This window comes from Eulemur rufifrons, unplaced genomic scaffold (genome assembly GCF_041146395.1).
Source record: "Eulemur rufifrons isolate Redbay unplaced genomic scaffold, OSU_ERuf_1 scaffold_364, whole genome shotgun sequence".
Classification (NCBI taxonomy): domain Eukaryota; kingdom Metazoa; phylum Chordata; class Mammalia; order Primates; family Lemuridae; genus Eulemur; species Eulemur rufifrons.
The window spans coordinates 12,266-31,800 of NW_027183146.1; the positions used below are offsets into that span (position 1 = coordinate 12,266).

At 48.1% G+C, this 19,535-nt stretch overlaps 1 protein-coding gene across 1 annotated transcript in view; it reads right to left on the reverse strand.

Moving 5' to 3' along the window:
- Window positions 1–439: 439 nt before the first annotated feature.
- The window catches only part of LOC138380329 (uncharacterized), a 48,156-nt gene continuing 29,060 nt past the window's right edge, over window positions 440–19,535 (reverse strand). The window contains exons 7-9 of the mRNA XM_069464956.1: window positions 929–1,063; window positions 655–747; window positions 440–460 (exon numbers count right to left, since the gene is read on the reverse strand). Of these exons, the coding sequence (XP_069321057.1) occupies window positions 440–460; window positions 655–747; window positions 929–1,063 (249 nt within the window). The remainder of the gene's footprint in view (window positions 461–654; window positions 748–928; window positions 1,064–19,535) is intronic.

The following is a 19,535-nucleotide window of genomic DNA, read 5'->3' on the forward strand; positions in this document are numbered from 1 at the left end:
GCGGAAAAATGAAAAAAATTAAGGCTTAAAATTGCATTGAATTCAGGTCCTGAGTCATCCCATTTCAGATGAACGAGACCAGGGCATTACAAGGAGAAAACCCGGGACTCCTGAGGAAGAAGAGTGAGAGGCAGAGACAGGTAACCCCAGGGTCTGAAAGGAAACCTCAGTTTCCCTCCACACCTGCTCCTGAGCTGGGAAATGAGCCCCTCTGGGGTCTCCAGCTGGGGGAGGAGCCGTCTGCCCCTGATGTCCCCCGGGCTCTGTGTCCTGCTTGCCAGCTTCTGCGTGCTGTGCTGCATTGTGTTGTCCAAGAGAAAGTCTTTTATCCATTTACAACTTATTCCAAAGTGTTGATAGTCAATGTATATTTGGGGACAGGAGAAAGTGTCTGGAAGGCACTGTCTGCCTTTTAAGCAGGTGAGAATATTTTCTGTCGTTACCACAAATGTATCTGAGACTGCAGGGGGAAGCACAGGGTCAGGAACTCAGAGAAGTCCCCCAGAGGAGATGGTTATATGGAGAGGAAGCCACGACCCCCCGACAGGAAACCGGCCCTTCCCCTCCACCCACACCTGCCCAGGGCTGACTGTGCGAACCCCTGAGGGGAGACTTGTCCCTGAGCTCCATGGATGTCCCCTGGCTGTGTCTCACCCAGGAGGACACGGCCACATCCAAGGCCTTCAGGCAGCTCCACGGCAGCCAGGCAGTGCTGATGGGGTTGTCCGTGGTGAAGGTGACGTGGCCCTGGGAGGACGGGCTTGGTGGGCATCTGAATCACTAGAATAGGTCATCCCCACCCACACCAGGTCCTTCCCAGGCATGTGGCACACGCAGCTGATGCGGTGTTTGACAACGCAGTGTCCAGATGCCCTGCAGGAGACTGTCAGAGACTCCCCAGGCCTTGTCCCCTCTGCCCAGACTGCACCTGCTGCACCTGTGTGCAGACCCCTGTGTGGGAGATACAGGACTCAGATCGGGGGTCTGAAGCCCACTCCCTGTGGGACCCAATCCCTGGGCTGGGAATGACCTTCAGGTAAGGGAGGAGCGGGCAGATCCCATCCTGGAGGACAGGAAGGGTGGTCCTGAAGACCCCAGCGGGGTGCTGAGGGAGACCCACTGTGCAGTGGGTTTAAACGGGATGTTCCCCTCCTGAGTTTGCACCTGCCCTGCCCTGCCCCGCAGGGGAGACTCCCCAGGGCGCACAGCCCAGCACCACGGGGGCAGCAGGGGCTGAACTGAACCTCCTGGGAGGGGCAGAGAAAGGCCCCAATAACCCCCCATCCTCCCCACACACTCTGGTCCAGGTGCCCGCAGGACTGACCGGGGCTCCATCTCGCCCACCCCTCTCTGTGACCCAGTAGAGGAGGTTGTCAGAATCTAAACAGAGTCACATATGGGAGAAAGAGAAAAAGACCAACCTATAGGATGCAGCCTGGAAAGACTATGGAGTGAGGAGTTCACGCATAAATGCCGCTTGACAAGAACTGTCACTCTCCTTCACCAGCTGGCACTTTGCACAGGAGCGTGATCGGGGCCTGGGCACCCGGCTGGGGGTGAGGACGGTTGTTCCGGCCTCCAACCATCCTCACCTTGCTGATTTGCCAGACGGGCACCCACGGCATTCAGGGCAAGTGGCTAAGTCCTTCTGTCCCTGCATTTCCACATTCCTGCAGACAAGCATGAACAGGGAGTATGTGCTTAGGCTTCCGAATGTCCACAGACTTGGGGGGATCACCATGGCTCCGCCCAACAGCTCATGGTGCCGCTTTATACGTTTGTGTCCACCCATCCCTGTCCTCCTCAGCCGCCTCTTTCCCTAGTAACCACGTAAAGACGCCCACCTTGCTGGGACCAGTCCCTTCCTTCTCCCCTGCGTCTGTTCCCTTCTCCTTTGTGTCCACCCTGTTCCTTAGTGTCTCTGAGGTCCAAAGGGAACTCTGAGGGCGAAGGAAATTGTCATGGTCTGAGATACCAGAAATGACCACCTAAAGACTGAATTGAGCCAAATCAGGAGTCATTATCAGCCGGCCAGCGACTACGCTCTGCACTGCCCAAAGGCGGCACAGAGAGCAGCAGGCAGCCTTTGAAATGGAAAGTTTTTATACTGTAAGTTTGTGGGTGGAAAATTATTAAGATTGAGCAAGCACGTGTACAAAAAGCCTTGAGTAAGCATTGTATCATTTTCTTATCTTTGGTGTAACAGGATCTGGGCAGTTTGGGCTCTGGGCCATATTTTGTTTATGCAAAACGTGGGGCTGTAATCATTTTACGCAGAACATGGGTGCTGTAGTCACTTAGGAATTTCTGTGCTGGGGGTACTGTCTTGAGTAAGCAGGAGCAAGCAGGTTTGCAGAAGCAGAATCGCAGATTACTGATGTTTCGGCACAAAACTCAGACTCTAACAGAAACCTATACAGCTTCCAAGGTGTTTCCCCGATCTTGCACAGCAGGGGCAACTGGAGTGAGAACCAGAAGGGCCTCCCTTTGTCCCTGCTTCTCCTGTGGCCTGGGCAGGGTGCGTGACATGCGTGCACATCCCCGAGGCCATAGGGCCACAGCAGCAGGACTCGGGTATAGAGAATCAGTTCTTCACCCGGAGAGTCCGCTTTGCTCTTCAAGGGAAGGAACTTACCTTACAGGGCCAACGGTCTGTTATCTCCCGTACTGGGTTAGTTATCCCGCCAGGAACAGTGTGTCATGTGCTGGGATCACCTGCACCCACCCAGGATGGCCCTATTGTACGATGTCAGTCCACAGGCCACACAGATGCCACCTTGGTCACGTGGCGCACAAGAGGTTGCCGTGAGCTAGGCTGACGCCACGGCACTCACTCTAGCCCGGGCAACAGAGAGAGACTCTGTCTCAAGAATAAAAAAAGCAGTAGCTCGATCTAGTTCTCATTAATGTATTCACGAGCCTTTAAGGCCAACGGGAGAAATAAATGAAATAAGAACTAAAACACTAGAAAGATCAAGAAGTCACTGATTTTTCCTCCTTTTGAAACATGAAAAATGACAAACACTCAGCTAGACTAACTAGGAGGAAAGGAGAAAGTAGTCAAATAAATAATGTCAGAAAGGAAAGAGAAAACGACTGATCCCACCAGAATACGACAGCGATGAGAGATGATGGCTCTGACGTTGGTCAAGGTCGTCTCCGTCTTCCCAGGTCACAGGCGGGTTCCTCGTGTCAGCCCCAAGGATGGGCACTGAGGAGTGCAGTTGTTGGTGCCCACAGGGTTCTGGGCAACACGTCGACATTTCCAGACACTGACATTTTGGCAAGAATGAAAAATCCAGTTCTGTTCAGTCTCTGAGTTTCCTAGAATAATTCAGTAGATTTTGAGGCTTGATTTGTGCAAATATATGGCAAGAGTTTATGCTCCCCAAGCATGTGACCATATAAGAAAGAAAAAGGAATGCCAGGGGGAGAAGGATTGAATTATGATCCTATCATGCGTGAGGGAAATATTCAGAATAAAATCCAGTTATCGTAATTCTGACCCCCGCAATCAGACCTGCGCCCCTTCCCCTGGAGTGGGGCTGTCTCGCTCCTGCACGGGGAAGTGTCTGACTCCCCAAACTGTACTGGGGTCTCCGCAGTCTCTGCACATGGACAGAAACCACTGGCTGTGAGAACCAGTGGGTCACGCTGCAGAGAACAATTCCTCGTGTGAATGGACACACTGAGCCAGGAGAAATTTAAGGAAACATGTGGCAAATATCAAAATTACAATTGTTTTGGGACTACTTGCTTGCTTTTATAGATCATCTGAGAGGCTCATGCAGAACCGTATTATCTTTTATGAAAATCTGTGAGCAGTGTGTGCGCCCCAAGGATTGACCTTTCCACCCCCACCTACGGGCGGTCCAGGAGCAGGCACCCTGCTGCCACTCTCCGCCATCCCCTCCTGGTTTGTGCAAAGACCCACGTCCTGTGGGGGCTGCGTCCAGGTGATGACACATCCTGGCAGGACCCTAAATAACAGTCATGGCTGGGAGACCCTGTGGTCCTTTTAAGAGAAACTGAGGCTCAGAGAGGCACCGATGCTTCTGTTACACTTTGCTTGGACTGCAGTGTCGTTAGGAAGTTCCACTAACGTCCCCCCTTTCTCCGTCCCTGGATGTCACACTGCTCCTGGGCAGACAGTTTCCCCAGCCTCACCCAGACCCCTGTGCATTTTCCCGCCTCCATGAATGGTAAATATTTTGGTGGCATATGAGAATGATTTCTCCTAATATAAGAAATGCTTCACGTTTAAAGACATCATTGGTAGGCACAGAATTCTGAACACGGACAGGCTCTCAGGGAAACTGTAAGATGCAGAGGGAGACTTAAACTTTTGCTGGAAAGCTGACTTTAACCTCCTGTGCTCCTGACATTAACCTCCACCTGCACCTGCCTGGGCTGACTCTGCTCCTTGTGCCCCGCGCGCCCCCTAGTGGCCCCGCGCGCCCCCGCAGGAGGTTTGTGTCTGGGCTCACACTGATGTCCCATCACTGTGTCTCTCGCACAGTAGTACAGGGCCGTGTCCTCGGCTCTCAGACTGTTCATTTGCAGAGACAGCGTGTTCTTGCTGTTGTCTCTGGAGATGGTGAATCGGCCCTTCACGGCGTCTGCGTAGTATGTGCTATCACCATTACCATTAATGTATGAGACCCACTCCAGCCCCTTCCCTGGAGCCTGGCGGACCCAGCTCATCCCATAGCTGCTGAAGGTGAATCCGGAGGCTGCACAGGAGAGTCTCAGGGACCCCCCAGGCTGGACCAAGCCTCCCCCAGACTCCACCAGCTGCACCTCACACTGGACACCTGCAAACACAGACACAGCCTGGTCAGAAACTGCCACACACACCCCTGTTTCTCTCACTCACATCCCCTCCCTCACCCAATATCTCCAGTTCTCCATGAATTACCTTGTAACAGAGCAACAAGGAAAACCCAGCGCAGCCCAGACTCCATGGTGAGTGTCTGTGTTCAGTCCTGATCACCGAATGGGGACACCTGGGAATGCCGGGGCTGGGGCTCCTGTCCCAGAGCTGCAGGGTGAGGGCTGGGCTGGTTTTCATCATCAGAGGGAGGGCCCTATTTGCATGTCCCCTGCTATATAGCAAGCTCTGGGGTGGGACAGCTGAGGGAGGGCAGGGTCCAGATGAGATGTGAGTGTCTGAGGGGGGATGTTTTATGCACTAGACTGTCATGGAGCCCCAGTTTTGAACATTGGAAATGAAAATGAAACTCAATCACAGTATTAATGTTTCAGTGAAAGTTCAGGTAATGATCGAAAAGTAATTAACTTTATGCAAAGGAAAGTTAGTCATTGAATATGCTGATCATATGCTGTGACCCATGTCTGTAAACTCATCACTTTGGGAGACCACAGTAGGGGGGGTCACTTGAGGCTGAGAGTTTGAGGTCAGCCTGGCTGGCAGCGCAGTGAGACAATGTTTTCTACATATTTGTATCTCACCCAGTGACTGTGGGTGCACCTGTAGTCCCAGATACTTGGGTGGCTGAGGCAGTGGGATCACTTGTGCCCACTACTTTGAGGTTGCAGTGAGTTAGGTTGATGACACTGTTCTGTAGCCTAGGTGGCATAACATGACCCTCTTTCCAAAAGAACAAAAAGAAGAAAAAAAAAATAAAAAGGAAAAAAAATTATGTCAGTTTTCAGTAATTTTATGTGATAAAATTGTCAGCCTCATCATTGTAGCATTTATGCCCATCAGGAATTCGTGTGCATGTGGGCGTGTGACAGAGTTCCAGTCACGGAGCCAGGAGACAGTTTCTGTTGTGATCTTGCTAATCCTTCAGGGGAAATTTCAGAAAGGTGTCTTCTCCTTTTCCACCCTTGTCCTATCTGTGGGACCCTGAAAACACTCTCACCACGTCCACACAAGGGGGGTCTGGAGGATGAGGCGGACGTTTTCTGCATATCAGTGTGAAACGTTGAGACAGGAAGCTCCTTGGGTGGATGAACTTTTGAAATTGGCAAAGATGGAGCCACTCACATCCTGGCTTCTTGTTTCATTAGGTTATGATTTTCCTTATTGTTTAGTTATTTCATGTTGCCTTTACTTTTTGCTAAAATAGCCAGATATGATGGTCTAGAGGCAATAAAACCAAAAGTACCTGATTTCCTAGTCAGGAGCCCCCACTGAGGTGAACAGTGGCGTGTGGTTCATTGTGTGCTAGGACATGTGGCTGAAAGCTAAGTGTGGTCACAGAGCTATTTTGTCTGCATCAGCGAAAAGTTCTGTGTATTCCTTGGATTAGATTCTCATTGAGATCCTTGAGACAATATTATTTGTTGATCAATCACACTTCAGTAATAAAACTGGAATTTATTAAGCAGTGATTCATATTACGAAAGAAAAGTTTCCATTACCATGTTGTGCTCAACTGGAGGTAAAATCAGCCCATGTGGGAGAAGTCATTGCCCTTTTTAGTGCTTGTCAATTAGCAAAAATTTCAGATTGAGTTGGTATGTTTTTACAGTAGTCCATGAACTTGGGATATTTTGCAAACAAAAGAGTTTCCCAAAAGTTCTGGAAAACCTATCAAAATTAACCAAAATGTAAGAAACTTCGAGATAAACTTCTAAATCCTAGAGACCCAACTAAAGTAAACAGGAATCATGCAAAAAATAACATGGGGATTAAACAAGTGCTGTAGGAGGTCATTACCCAGAACAAGAGCCTAAACCTACTTTGTGATGCCGTCTAAGCTTGTGAGGCATCACCACTGCTCACGTATCACACCATCCACTCATTGGAAATCTGAAATTGTTGATCGAATTAGCATTATGAAATTTGAATGTCACAGTTTTAAGCAGTTCTTGAACTCCCTTTCCCATTCTACCATGAGCACCTGCTTACAGCATTGTGGTCCAGTCCCTCCAGGACACATCAGTTGTTACCCTATGACTTGGTAACTGCACTGAACAAACATTTACATTTTACCACAACTGCTAGCATTTTCCCAATTGCATGTGAAAGTAAACAATTTGGAAAGCAGTTCATGCATTATAGACACTCCTATCACCACAGATTCAGGCTGCCTTTTGCTACATCTATTTAGCAGTCTCTCATCATGTTCAACCAGCACAGAGTGTGTGTTGGAGAAACATCAGGAAAATACTGGTCTTGAGCCATACTGGAACAAATATTATTAAGGACTTTAAGGGAAACACAGCAGTGCAATTCCAGGGAGGAAACCCTCGGGTTCATGTTTCACAACGACAGCATCAGTTCAGAATTCTAGACATTTGGAAAGCTGCTGTGGTAGAGAATGTCAAAATGAGCATCCCTGTAGAACCTGTGAACCTTCTGGTAATTTGAAACCCACAGCTGACCCACGGCCTTCAGGATAAGCTGATGAGCTTGGACAGTGAAAAGCTTTCACCCATGACATTGAACCAAGACCCGGTATAACTCCTCCTCCTACTCATCCTCATTAGTACTATGGTTTGTACTAATGAAATGTCTTCTTTTTTCCTGCTGACCTCATTGTTTTCCACCCATAATGGCCTTTGCCTGCTTTTCAAAAAGAATTTTAAAAATATTTCCTAGTTATTGAGTGGAATAAGAAGTCGGAGTCTCTTAGCTGGTGTCTGTCCGCTGACATCTGAAGGCCCAGCCTTCGTCTTTCCTGTTTGCCCCACTCATGGGAATCCTAGGAAGGAATCACAGGTGCTTTCTCAGCAGATGGTTGTCGGAGGCCCAGACCCCACCAGACCGTTCCTGGTAGTGAGAGCTCCCTCCCTTTCCCACCAGGGAACTGTTGTGAAAACCTGAGCCAGTCTCCCCTCTTGTCCTACGAAGTCACTTGGGACTGTCTTGAGAGGCCTGCCCTGCTCCGCAGACACCTCAGTGGTGGAGAGACTCACCCTTCCCGTGTTCACTGTGTGTGTATGAGTGTGTGTGTATGTGTGCATCTGTGCCTGCCTGTGTGTGCAGGTGTCTAACACCATCAGAGTCAACATCTACACTAAATGTCGGGGGGTCCCTCTGCCCTTGAATTCTGTGAGATATAATCGATGTTGTGAGCCTGGTGCTGGACACGGAGCTCCACAGTGTCTTCCTGCTCTTGCTTAGGACGCTGATTCTGTCTGCCCCTGACGTCCAGTAGGCGCTTTATCCTGCTTGTAAGCTAGAAGGAACGTGTACTTCTGTGTGCTGTCCTGCATTGTGCTGTCCAAGAAAAAAATCTTTTAATGATTTTTGGACTTAGGGAGAAGTGTTGACAATTAATGTACATTTGGGGAAAAGAAAAAGTCCCTGGAAGGCACTGTCTGCCTTTTGAGCAGGTGACAATATTTTCTCTCATTACCACAAACATATCTAAAACAGAGGGTGCAGAAGGAAACACAGAATCGTGAATTCAGAGAAGTTCCCCAGAGGAAGCCGTTTTCTGGAGAGGAAGCCACGACCCTGAGAGGAAACCAGCCCTTACCCTCCACCTGCACCTGCCCTGGGCTGACTCTGCTCCTTGTGTCTTGGGCGCCCCCTGGCGGCCCCGCGTTGCCCCGCAGGAGGTTTGTGTCTGGGCTCACACTGATGTCCCCTCACTGTGTCACTGGTACAGTAGCACAGGGCCGGGTCCTCGGCTCTCAGACTGTTCATTTGCAGAGACAGCGTGTTCTTGCTGTTGTCTCTGGAGATGGTGAATCGGCCCTTTACGGCGTCTGCGTAGTTTGTGCTACCACCATTACTAATGGCTGAGACCCACTCCAGCCCCTTCCCTGGAGCCTGGCGGACCCAGCTCATCCAGTAGCTGCTGAAGGTGAATCCGGAGGCTGCACAGGAGAGTCTCAGGGACCCCCCAGGCTGGACCAAGCCTCCCCCAGACTCCACCAGCTGCACCTCACACTGGACACCTGCAAACACAGACACAGCCTGGTCAGAAACTGCCTCACGCACCCCTGTTTCTCTCACTCACATCCACTCCCACACCCAATATCTCCAGTTCCCCATGAATTACCTTGTAACAGAGCCACAAGGAAAACCCAGCTGAGCCCAGACTCCATGGTGAGTGTCTGTGTTCAGTCCTGATCACCGAATGGGGACACCTGGGAATGCCGGGCCTGGGGGTCCTGTCCCAGAGCTGCAGGGTGAGGGCTGGGCTGGTTTTCATCAGCAGCGGGAGGGCCCTATTTGCATGTCCCCTGCTATATAGCAAGTGCTGGGGTGGGACAGCTGAGGGAGGGCAGGGCCCAGATAAGATGTGAGTGTCTGGTTGAAGTTGTATGAGAATTATAATAGTATATTGTACATTACAAATTCTTCCTATGAGATCGTAATGTGATAAATACTGAGTATCTATCATCATATTTATTATTGGCACAAGGACATGGATCATGTGCTGTAAGTGTCCATGTCTGTTCCATGTTACAAATGTGAGAGTCACCCTAGGGCATCGAGGGCCTGTGTAATGTGTCAGGAGCTCACGTCTGGTGAGAGTGAGCTCTGGGATCTGAGCCTGTGCTCCTCAGCACTGCACACGCCTGACCCATGAACCATCTCCCGCACAGAGCTGAGCATGTCTAGTGCGGGTTCAAGAACTCTGTCATGAGAACATGTGTGGTTTTCCACACCTGGACTTTACCCCAACATAGGCAGAGGCCAAGGTGGATGCTGCTGAATTTTCAGGGTGCTTGGACACGTAACATATTATCTTTGTAAGACTTCTTACCAATATTATTTTTAGGATTTATGTGAAATAAGTTTTATGAGTTATAATTGACATGGGGAGAATGTCATATATTTAATGTGTGTAATTGACAAAAATTCACACATCCATAATCATTATGAAGACAGTGAGCAAATCAATTCTGAGTAATGTTTCCATTTCTTCTTCTGTCTTCACTTCTGTCTGCTAACCTTCCTCCTCCATCCCCTGGGCAGATACTTATGTTGTTAAACTACATTAGTTTTTATTTTCTAGAATACATAACAATGGAATAGTGTAGTCTGTACTCTTATTAACTCAGCATAAAGACCAGCAAACACAGTGGTACTGTGGTGTGCACCAAACATTCATAGTTGATAACAAGGGGTAGTATCCAATCAACACATTTACACTGTTTTTTCTGTTAAGATGTAGATGAACATACATTACTTTAATTTTCTGGGTCTTACAAATAAACCTACTTCTCAGCTTGAAGGTGTACACAAGTGAGAAACATTTTTTTTATTTTATTCTTATAACAACTTTGACAACAACAGATAAACTGCAGTAGTTGCAATTTTGCAAACATTATTTAGTACTTCAGATAACAGATGTCATAAGACTAAAAACTAACCCGAGGTGGGGAGAGATGAGTTTTGCAGAAAGTGACAGAGCCAGGGAGCTCGCTGCTCCGGGGCAGGGGCTGCCATATACAATGCAGGCTACGGCAGGATGCAGCTGCCAGCGTGCACTGGACTGCTGGAGGCTGAGCATGGTGAAGGCATCCTGCTGGGAAACGCTCAGGGGCCACGTGTTTAAAGGGATTCCCCTCCCTTGTCTCTGTCCTCTGTAACAGGGACAGTCACAAACTCTCCCTCTTGCGAAGGTTCTTTCTGGGAGAGAGGGATGCACACACTTCGGAAGTGCCTCCAGACCCATCCCCATCACCACTGTGGAACTGAGAATGGATCTGCCACAAACCCCACAAAACTGGCATCCTGCGGGCACAGATGGACCCTGTAGGACCTGGTAGGGAACAGAAGTCCCCAACAAGGTTATGTCCAGAGCCACCTCCCTGTTCCCTGTGGAATAAAACCCTCGATCTGCAGGGAAGGGCAGCACACCTGGAACGTAAGGACACCGAGGGAGAACCCCTGCAGCTGGGAGACAGAACAATGAGGGACAACCAGGGACACTGTACCCCAGGAGGACGGGCAAGATGCTGGACCATCAGCTCCTCTGGGGCAGAGACGGGGACACCTGGAGGCAGCAGCCAGACCCAGGACCCCCAGCCCACTAGAAATATAGCTCTGCTGAAGGGCAGACAATCCCACCTCAGCCCACCCCGTCCATCCATTGACAAATGTCAGGGGGACATCACAGGGGACTGCGTGTGGCAGAGCTGACACAGACAGACCTCTGCAGGACAGCACACGGTGCAAACATACAGCCAAGCAGGAAACAGAAACCGGGGTCACTGCAGGAATCTGAAGCCTCTGGTGGACGTAGAAGGAACAGCCTTCAACTGTGGTAGCCATGGCAGAAACTGATTCCAAATGTGGCCCCGAGGAGATCGTCAGAAACCTCCACAAGAAAGGCCTAGTCAAGGTAGGGTGTGAGAAACTGCAGGGAGAAGATGCATAAATACAGCATAGGTCATGAGGCCCCACCAACTGTCCAGTGCAATGTGTCTGGCTACCCACAAAAATTAGAAGACATTTCCAAGAGGAAGACAAAAGTCATAATGGACAAATGATCACAATATGATTTGTAAATGACACCATATTGGAATGATCTAATTCAATAAAATATTTAAAACAACCACAATGAATATACAAAAATCTCTACGGGAAAATATGGGCAGACTGTAGGGTCAGACAGGTGCCTGCTGCTGACAGATGGAAACATCAATAAATAAACGTAAAGCATGAAAAAACCATACAATGTGCTTGAGAATTGAAGAAGCCTTGGGTGCACTCGTCAGTAGAATGGGCTCAGCCCAAAAATGAAACCAGGGACTTAAAAAAGTGTCATTGGAAATGACACAAACCTGGTTTCATAGACAAAAAGAGTTAAGAAAACAGAATATCACTATGAAAATTGTTATATGGATATGTTTCAAATTCCAAAGGAAAATTAAAAACAAACAGACAAAAATCAATATTTGAAGAATTATACAGGCAATACTTTCCCAAATATTATGACAAACTCCAAGTAACACAGCCAAGAATCTCCTAGAATTTGAAGCTGGATAAACATGCGTAGACACACACACACACACACACACGCACACACAACACATCCATACACAACACATCCACTGTGGACGTAGGTCTGTGCACTTGCAAAGGCTCCCACACCTCACACACACACACACACACACACACACACACGGGCACTGCCCCGATGTTACTCTTTCCACTTGGTTCAGTTGAAAATATTTGTATTCATGCTATGAAGTAGTTCTCCAAAGTGGAGATTATATTTTTCTATGTGAAAGTGTGTCCATTCCAACAAATATTATAAAATACAATTAAATATATTTTGATAAAACTGAATGTATGTATCATTTTCAGGAAATGTACTATTTGGAGGTAACATAATATCCATTTTTCAGCTCTGTGTTGGTTTATTTTTACTGTGTGACAATAGCATCCTATCTAAATAGAAACGACTTTTAAAATGTTTAATTTCCGCTTAATAATTTTACATTTTTTGTATTACATGTGTATAAAATATCTAATGATCAAATCAGCCAAATAGCAAATTTATCACCTCAGACATTTATCATATCTTTGTGTTTGGAATATGCAAAATGCTCTCTTCCAGCGCTGGAAAGTTTATAGTGCATATTAATTTGTTAACTACAGTTGTCCTGCTGTGCTATAGATGGATGGAGTGTCCTACGTATATTTGTTAGGGAGGTTGGTTTAAAATCAAGAAGTCTCATATTTTCTTATTTATTTTCTCTTTTAATGATCTTCCCATTGCTGAAAATGGGACAATGAAGTCTCCTACTCTATTGTATTGCAGGCTTTTCACCACTTCAGATTTTTATGTAACTGCTTTATATATTTCAGTGCCCTGATGAGAGGGGGTATTTGTTTACAAAAGGGATATCCTTTTTATGAATTCACAAGTTATAATTATGCAAGGTCCTTCTTTTTCTCTAATTTCTACTTCTGAGCTGAAGTCTATTGTGTTTCATGTATGTATAACAACCCCTGATTTATTTTGGTTTCTATTTTCATGAAATTTATTTTTCTATAGCCTCAATTTCTGTCTATGTGTGTTTTTAAAAGTCAGGTGTGTCTCTTGTACCAGAGGAATAGTTGAGTCTTTTTATTCATTCATTTGTTTAACCTTTCAGTCATTCTTTCTTTTCATTGGATAATTTAATCTATTTATATTCCTAGTAATTTCAATATGTAGTGACTACTCCTATGTTTTGTTTGCTGGTCGTTTTATAGATGTATCCTTAGTTTCTACTTTTCTTGCTGACTCCTTCGTGGTTTGACGGCTTTCTGTAGTGGTATCCTTTGAATGCTTTCTATTTTTCTTTTGTGTGCCTAGTATAGATTTTACTTTTGTTGTTACCATGAGGCTTACAGAAAACACCTTACACTTAGAAATGTCTATTTTCAATTGATAACAACTGAATTGTCATTGCATATCAAAAATTTTACACTTTTACACACAGCCATTATATTTTATGGTTCTGAAGTCAGACTTTACATAATTTTTAAGAGAGTTGTTATTGAAAATTTTGTATTTTAACCCTTAGAGGAGAATAAAATTGCTTGACACAGCAACATTATACGGTACTCTTCATATGTCTCTATGTTAATTATACCATTAAGTTTTGAGCTTTCGTATGTGTTATGTTATTCATCAATGGACTTTTTCATCTAAAAACCCTCCTTTTGGCACTTATAAGGCAGGCCTCCTGGTAATGAACTCCATTACCTTTTGTTTGTCTGGGATTTTTAAAAAATTTCTTCCTTGTTTTTGAATGAAAAAATATGTTGGAAAAATATTCTTTGTTTTCAGTTTTTTAAACATTTTCCCCATCACTTTGAGTAGATTATCTTCTGTTGTAACATTCAGTGATTCTGATGAAAAATGTTTGCTACTTCTATTGAGAATTGCACCTATGCGTCGTGTCCTTATGTCTTTCACGCCCTCATAGGAGACCCCCCGGGCAGATTCCCGTAACTCACTCCACCCCAGACTCTCTCAATATCAGGTCTTTTCATCAGATGCCATTTTTCTGGGACAAACCCTGGTGCCCCTGCCCAAGCCCTTGCAGACATAGCCAACAGAATCACCAAGTCCTGCTCTCCCCAGGAGGACACCTGCCTTCTTTGTCACCTCGTCCCTGTTCGTCGGCTACATGCTGAGTGAACACTTTCCTCTGTCCCCCACAGGGGCACAGACAGCTTCCTACAGCATCGTATCCACTCAACAACACCTGAGCCGGGAAGCTTTCCTGGGCTTTACATAAATACAGTATGTTTTCACTCCCTACCAATCTTGAAGAAAAAAAATACTGTGAACTATTGGGGGTTCATGATGCCTGTGATATGACCAGGTCCCAGGCACTGTGGGCTGCAAAGATGGAAAAGACAAAGACACAGACACAAAAAGTAAGGTGAAAGGGTGCAGGGAAGTCAGGGTCCACCAGTATTCCCATGAGCCAGGTGGCACTGACTGAAATCTAGCACCCGTTTTTCTCCCTTTTTCATGCTATAGATTACAATGATTTCACGTGAAAAGCTCATGGGTTACAATGTGTAGAAGTTTCAAGTCTCCCCTAAAAATCACAAGATGCCTTAGCTAATTACTCTTGTCTATAGAAGCAGGAACACATAGCTCGTTACTAAGCACAACTACGCCTTAAGCTATGTACAGATAGTATCTCTGAACTCAGCAGCTTGGCCCATTCGATTGAAGAACAAAGAGATTAGTACTTCTGACTGGGAGGTTAGCTCCCCATCAACTGAGGCATTTTACGGAGAAAGGGGAGGGAAGGAGCTCAACCTGGTGTGTTTTAAGAGTTGGAGTCTGGGGTCCGTTTTCCAGGGCTGATATTTTGCAATCTTCCTTCATAGCCATGGGTGGTATTCGTGTCAAGCCACTCCGTGTCTTTTTAGGCATGAGGCCCCTCAGGCTTTAAGGTGGGAGTCTGCTTTGCTGTGCTCCCTGATCGCTGGAATGTCCCCCAACTAGGCAGTTAACTTCTGCCCTTATCTCTGGCTCCTGCTCAGGCAGCATCCCTTCACCTCCTGTCCTCCCACGGCCTCAGAAATGGGGTCCCTAAGGCTCGGTGATCTTCTCCCCATCAGTAACTAAAGAAAAAATACTGCAAAGCAGAGCACTCCCCTCTGCCCTGGAAGTCCTCTCCCTTCCTCCACACTCCACGAAACACACTGTCATGTTCTCACCCTTCAGTGTCTTGCTCTGAAGCCATCGCAGAGGCAAGGCCCATAGAATGCCGCAAAGGCTCTCGTGTTATTAATTTCTTCTCTACTTGCAATGAGGATGCATCTGTGTCTCCAGATAGACATAAAAATTTCTCAAGCATGGAGATCTCTTGGTAAGATTGATGGTGCCCCTCGTTTTCCACAAGTGTCTCCCATGATGACACCCCACACTGTGGAAGGAATCTTTTGTGAATCCGATGTGGTTTATAGAGAAATCCTTGTTCAATACATGACCCTGATTCCTTCTTGATAACGGTGGGTGTGAGAGTAAAAACAGGGAATGATTTTGCTCTCCATAGGGAGGAGGAGAACATAGGAGAGGGCAGTCAGGAGGAGCAGAGGGGGGAGGATAAGGAGGCTGTTGGACAAAGGACCATCTTGGGCACACACTTCACACAGGAGGAACTCAACTGCAGGGTGGGGTGTGATAATGTGGAGCCAAAGGACACCACTCACAAGGATCTGGAGGTCACCAGAGAGTGCTCAGCACACTCAGGATTCCATCTGCAGGTCTCCCCGATGCCACAGATATGGAGGTGACTCTGTGAGAGTCTCAGTGGACACATCCCACTTTGACCAATCACACTTCTTCTCTCAGCTACTAATGGCCACTTACATTTCCAATGTGAGTCCATTCCCAGGTGACAGAAGGAGGGTCCCAGGAAAGGTGGGTGAGACAGTCCCATCAATTTTTCCCAGGTCCCACAGGAGCCACAGCCTGGGCCACACCTGAGCTCAACCTAAAGGGCCTGAGCCCTGGGATTTAGACACAGAGACCACACCCTCCATTTTGTGCGGGAAGAAGAAGAAGAGTAAGTTTTGAAAATAGAACCCAGGGAGAAAGAAAACAGACTTGCAGAGAAAAATATAACTGATTCAGTTCTGCATCAGGGATGTACAGGTTTAAATGAGGAGAGAACAATTTGAAACTGTTAGGTTTTATGGGACACTGACCCTGCCCAGGTCCCTACATGTCCCAACCTGAATCCCAAAGACTGTGCCACTCAGGGAGTCCCACTGAGGTCTGTGCGCTGAGTCTGGTTGGAAAATGCTCAGCAGGTTCCCCTGGGCTTCCTTCCTCAGGACTCTGACCCCTGTGGTAACAGCAGGGTCATTTCTGCCCACGTGAGTGACGTTCTGCCGTGTGTGCAGGTGAGAGTGTGTTCATTTACTACAACAACATGTTTCCAATTCAGACATTACTGTGATGAGCAAAGAGGCACAAAGGAATATAGGTCCCAGGATAAAATTTGTAGAGGAGACGCGCCAAACTCTGACAGGAAATGAACCATTATTGTCCCCTGCACCTGCCTGGGCTGACTCTGCTCCTTGTGCCCCGCGCGCCCCCTAGTGGCCCTGCGCTCCCCCGCAGGAGGTTTGTGTCTGGGCTCACACTGATGTCCCCTCACTGTGTCACTGGTACAGTAGTACAGGGCCGTGTCCTCGGCCCTCAGACTGTTCATTTGCAGAGAAACCATGTTCTTGCTGTTGTCTCTGGAGATGGTGAATCGGCCCTTCACGGCGTCTGCGTAGCTTGTGCTACCACCATCGTAACTAATGTATGCGACCCACTCCAGCCCCTTCCCTGGAGCCTGGCGGACCCAGCTCATTGCATAGCTGCTGAAGGTGAATCCGGAGGCTGCACAGGAGAGTCTCAGGGACCCCCCAGGCTGGACCAAGCCTCCCCCAGACTCCACCAGCTGCACCTCACACTGGACACCTGCAAACACAGACAGCCTGGTCAGAAACTGCCGCACACACCCCTGTTTCTCTCACTCACATCCACTCCCTCACCCAATATCCATAGTTCTCCATGAATTACCTTGTAACAGAGCAACAAGGAAAACCCAGCTGAGCCCAGACTCCATGGTGAGTAACTGTGTTCAGTCCTGATCACCGACTGGGGACACCTGGGAATGGCGGGGCTGGGCCTCCTGTCCCAGAGCTGCAGGGTGAGGGCTGGGCTGGTTTTCATCAGCAGAGGGAGGGCCCTATTTGCATGTCCCCTGCTATATAGGAAGCCCTGAGTGGGGACACCTGCGGAGAAGGCAGGGCCCAGGGAAGAGGTGAGCATCCTGGAGGAGTTCATAGGTCATGATATTTCACAGATGAAACTACAAAGAGAAGGATGGTGCAGTTTTGCAATGTGTGCAAGAGGAAGGACGTGTCTAGTGAGAGCTACCTGCAGTATCTGTATCTGAGCTCCCCGACACTAGATCCTACTGCGCGTATGAACCATCCCCAGCACCAGTGTGGACATGCCTAATGGGGTCTGCAGTATCCCCTTTCACTAATGAGAACATGATGGGACTTTGCTGCATCTAGTGTTACAACTTCAAGGTTGCAATGAACTTTGGGCCACAGAATCCACACTGCCCTTGACGCGTTTGTGCATTAACTGTGACATGAGTCTCACTCAGCTGAGGGGATTCGGATTCACACAAATTGTCAAATGCAACTGTGCTTCCTCTGTGCTGGGCCCAGAGCACATGAGTGGGGCCAAGAAGGATCCACTGAAGTTTGTCCTGACATCTCCCTCTTGCCAGGTGGGTCCACACTGGCCCGGGTTCAGTCTATGGGGCTGACACACGCTTGGGACAGTAGCCAGCCCTGATCTTTGTGGAAGTCACGACGTGAGTGTTAGTGCCCAGACTCCACTGTGCATGGCTGCAGGTGGCCCTGTGGTCCTACTTGTCATTCACTAGTGTCCCCTACTACCTCCACTCTGGAACCTTCTAACACGTGGCAGCACTTTGCAGTGAGGGTTGCTGCATGTTGTTCCCTGATGGAGTGACTCAGGCCTGAGCACTGCAGAGCCATTGTCCTTGGTCCCTCTGCCACCCGCAGGCATGTGGCTGATGCACTTGACCTCCCCAGTGTGGGACGCAGTGGAGAAACCACAGAATCTGCCTAGGCCTGAGGGATGGTCCCTGCCTCCATGGGTACACAAGCTTAGCCTCCAAAGCAGAGTTAGTGTCGATCAGTGGGAGAGGGCCTGTCGTTGTTGGGTGGTCCTCACGACTGAATGGGCTCAGACCAGGTCTCAGATTCAGGGGAGCACACTGTTCCCCCAATAGGTGTGATCCTTCCTGGGAAGCAGAACTTCTAATCAATCACAGCCTAACATTGGGGCAATAAAAAGAGAGATTTCTCAAGTTGTCACCATGGTGTGTGGATAGGAATGAATCTCGCCCCTACCACTGTTTAGCAGACCCAGATGCCACAGCACTCTGTAGGGCCCGGCACATGCTCCATTCCTTGTGACCAAGGAATCCCTACAAGGGACCCTGGTGTACATTAATCAAGACCCATATGTTAATTTTTCTTGTTGCCGTGATTACCATTGTGGTCTTAATAATCTTGTGGCATAAGCTTGTACGTAGAAGAGTTTTCCAACATTTTCTTCCATAATTCTTGTGCTCTCCACTCACAAAGATTAATTCACAGCAGATAACAGACGTAACCCACACTGTAATTTACCTCCCCCAACCAGTACGGTAGAGGATCTGACACAGGACTGGTCCCCAGTCCCCTGTGTGAGGGCTGGTGCAGGGACTGGAGCGAAGCCTGCGTGGGAGGTGGGCCTGCATGTGGGCACCACTGAGAGTGTCCGGATGACACCTGTGCTCGGACCTGGGCCACCTGTAGAGCATTTCTTGTTCAATCTTAAAGAGCCATGTGACATTTGGGTGTGTGTTACCAGGTAATGAAATTGATCCTCTTGGTTCTTTCTCCCTGCAGGCAGCACCCGTGACTAGCATGTGGGTTATGCATGAGTGTGCTGTCCGGGCCTTGGCGAGAAGCCCTCTGCATTTTGTCCCGGCATCTGCAGAGTGCACTCCCTGTGCCATCACACTGACACTCACGTGCCTGGGATTAGCCAGTGGACAACAGTCGCCCTCTGCGACCAGCGACTCCAGCGCAGCCCGAATGGTCCATGAATTAAGTGGCCACAATGGCAGGGCTGGGTGACATGCATCACCCAACTTCATGTGCTTTCTCCCCCCAAGGCAGACTGAGGTCCTCCCTCTGCCTAATCTGAAGTCTGCGAGCAAAAGAGCCGAGCAGTGACCTCAACATGGCTCCTGAACTGAGTGACGGAATCACTTGATGAGAAATTCCCTAAGAACTCTGAGTCTGGAAGGTGCAGCAACTCACCTTGCCTGGATCCAGCGCATGTGTGTGTCTTTCCAAACCCAACCCTCGCCCAGGACCACTAGCCGTGTGATTACCCTGCACCCAATTCTGTTAATGGTGTCAGCCTGACATTTCCTGGGGCCAAGGGCTGCATTTCTCAGTAAGAGACACTCAGCATGGGGTTCACTGGAAGGAGAACCTGTATCTGCCCTGTAAGTATCTCTGTAAAAATTCAGTCTGAGTT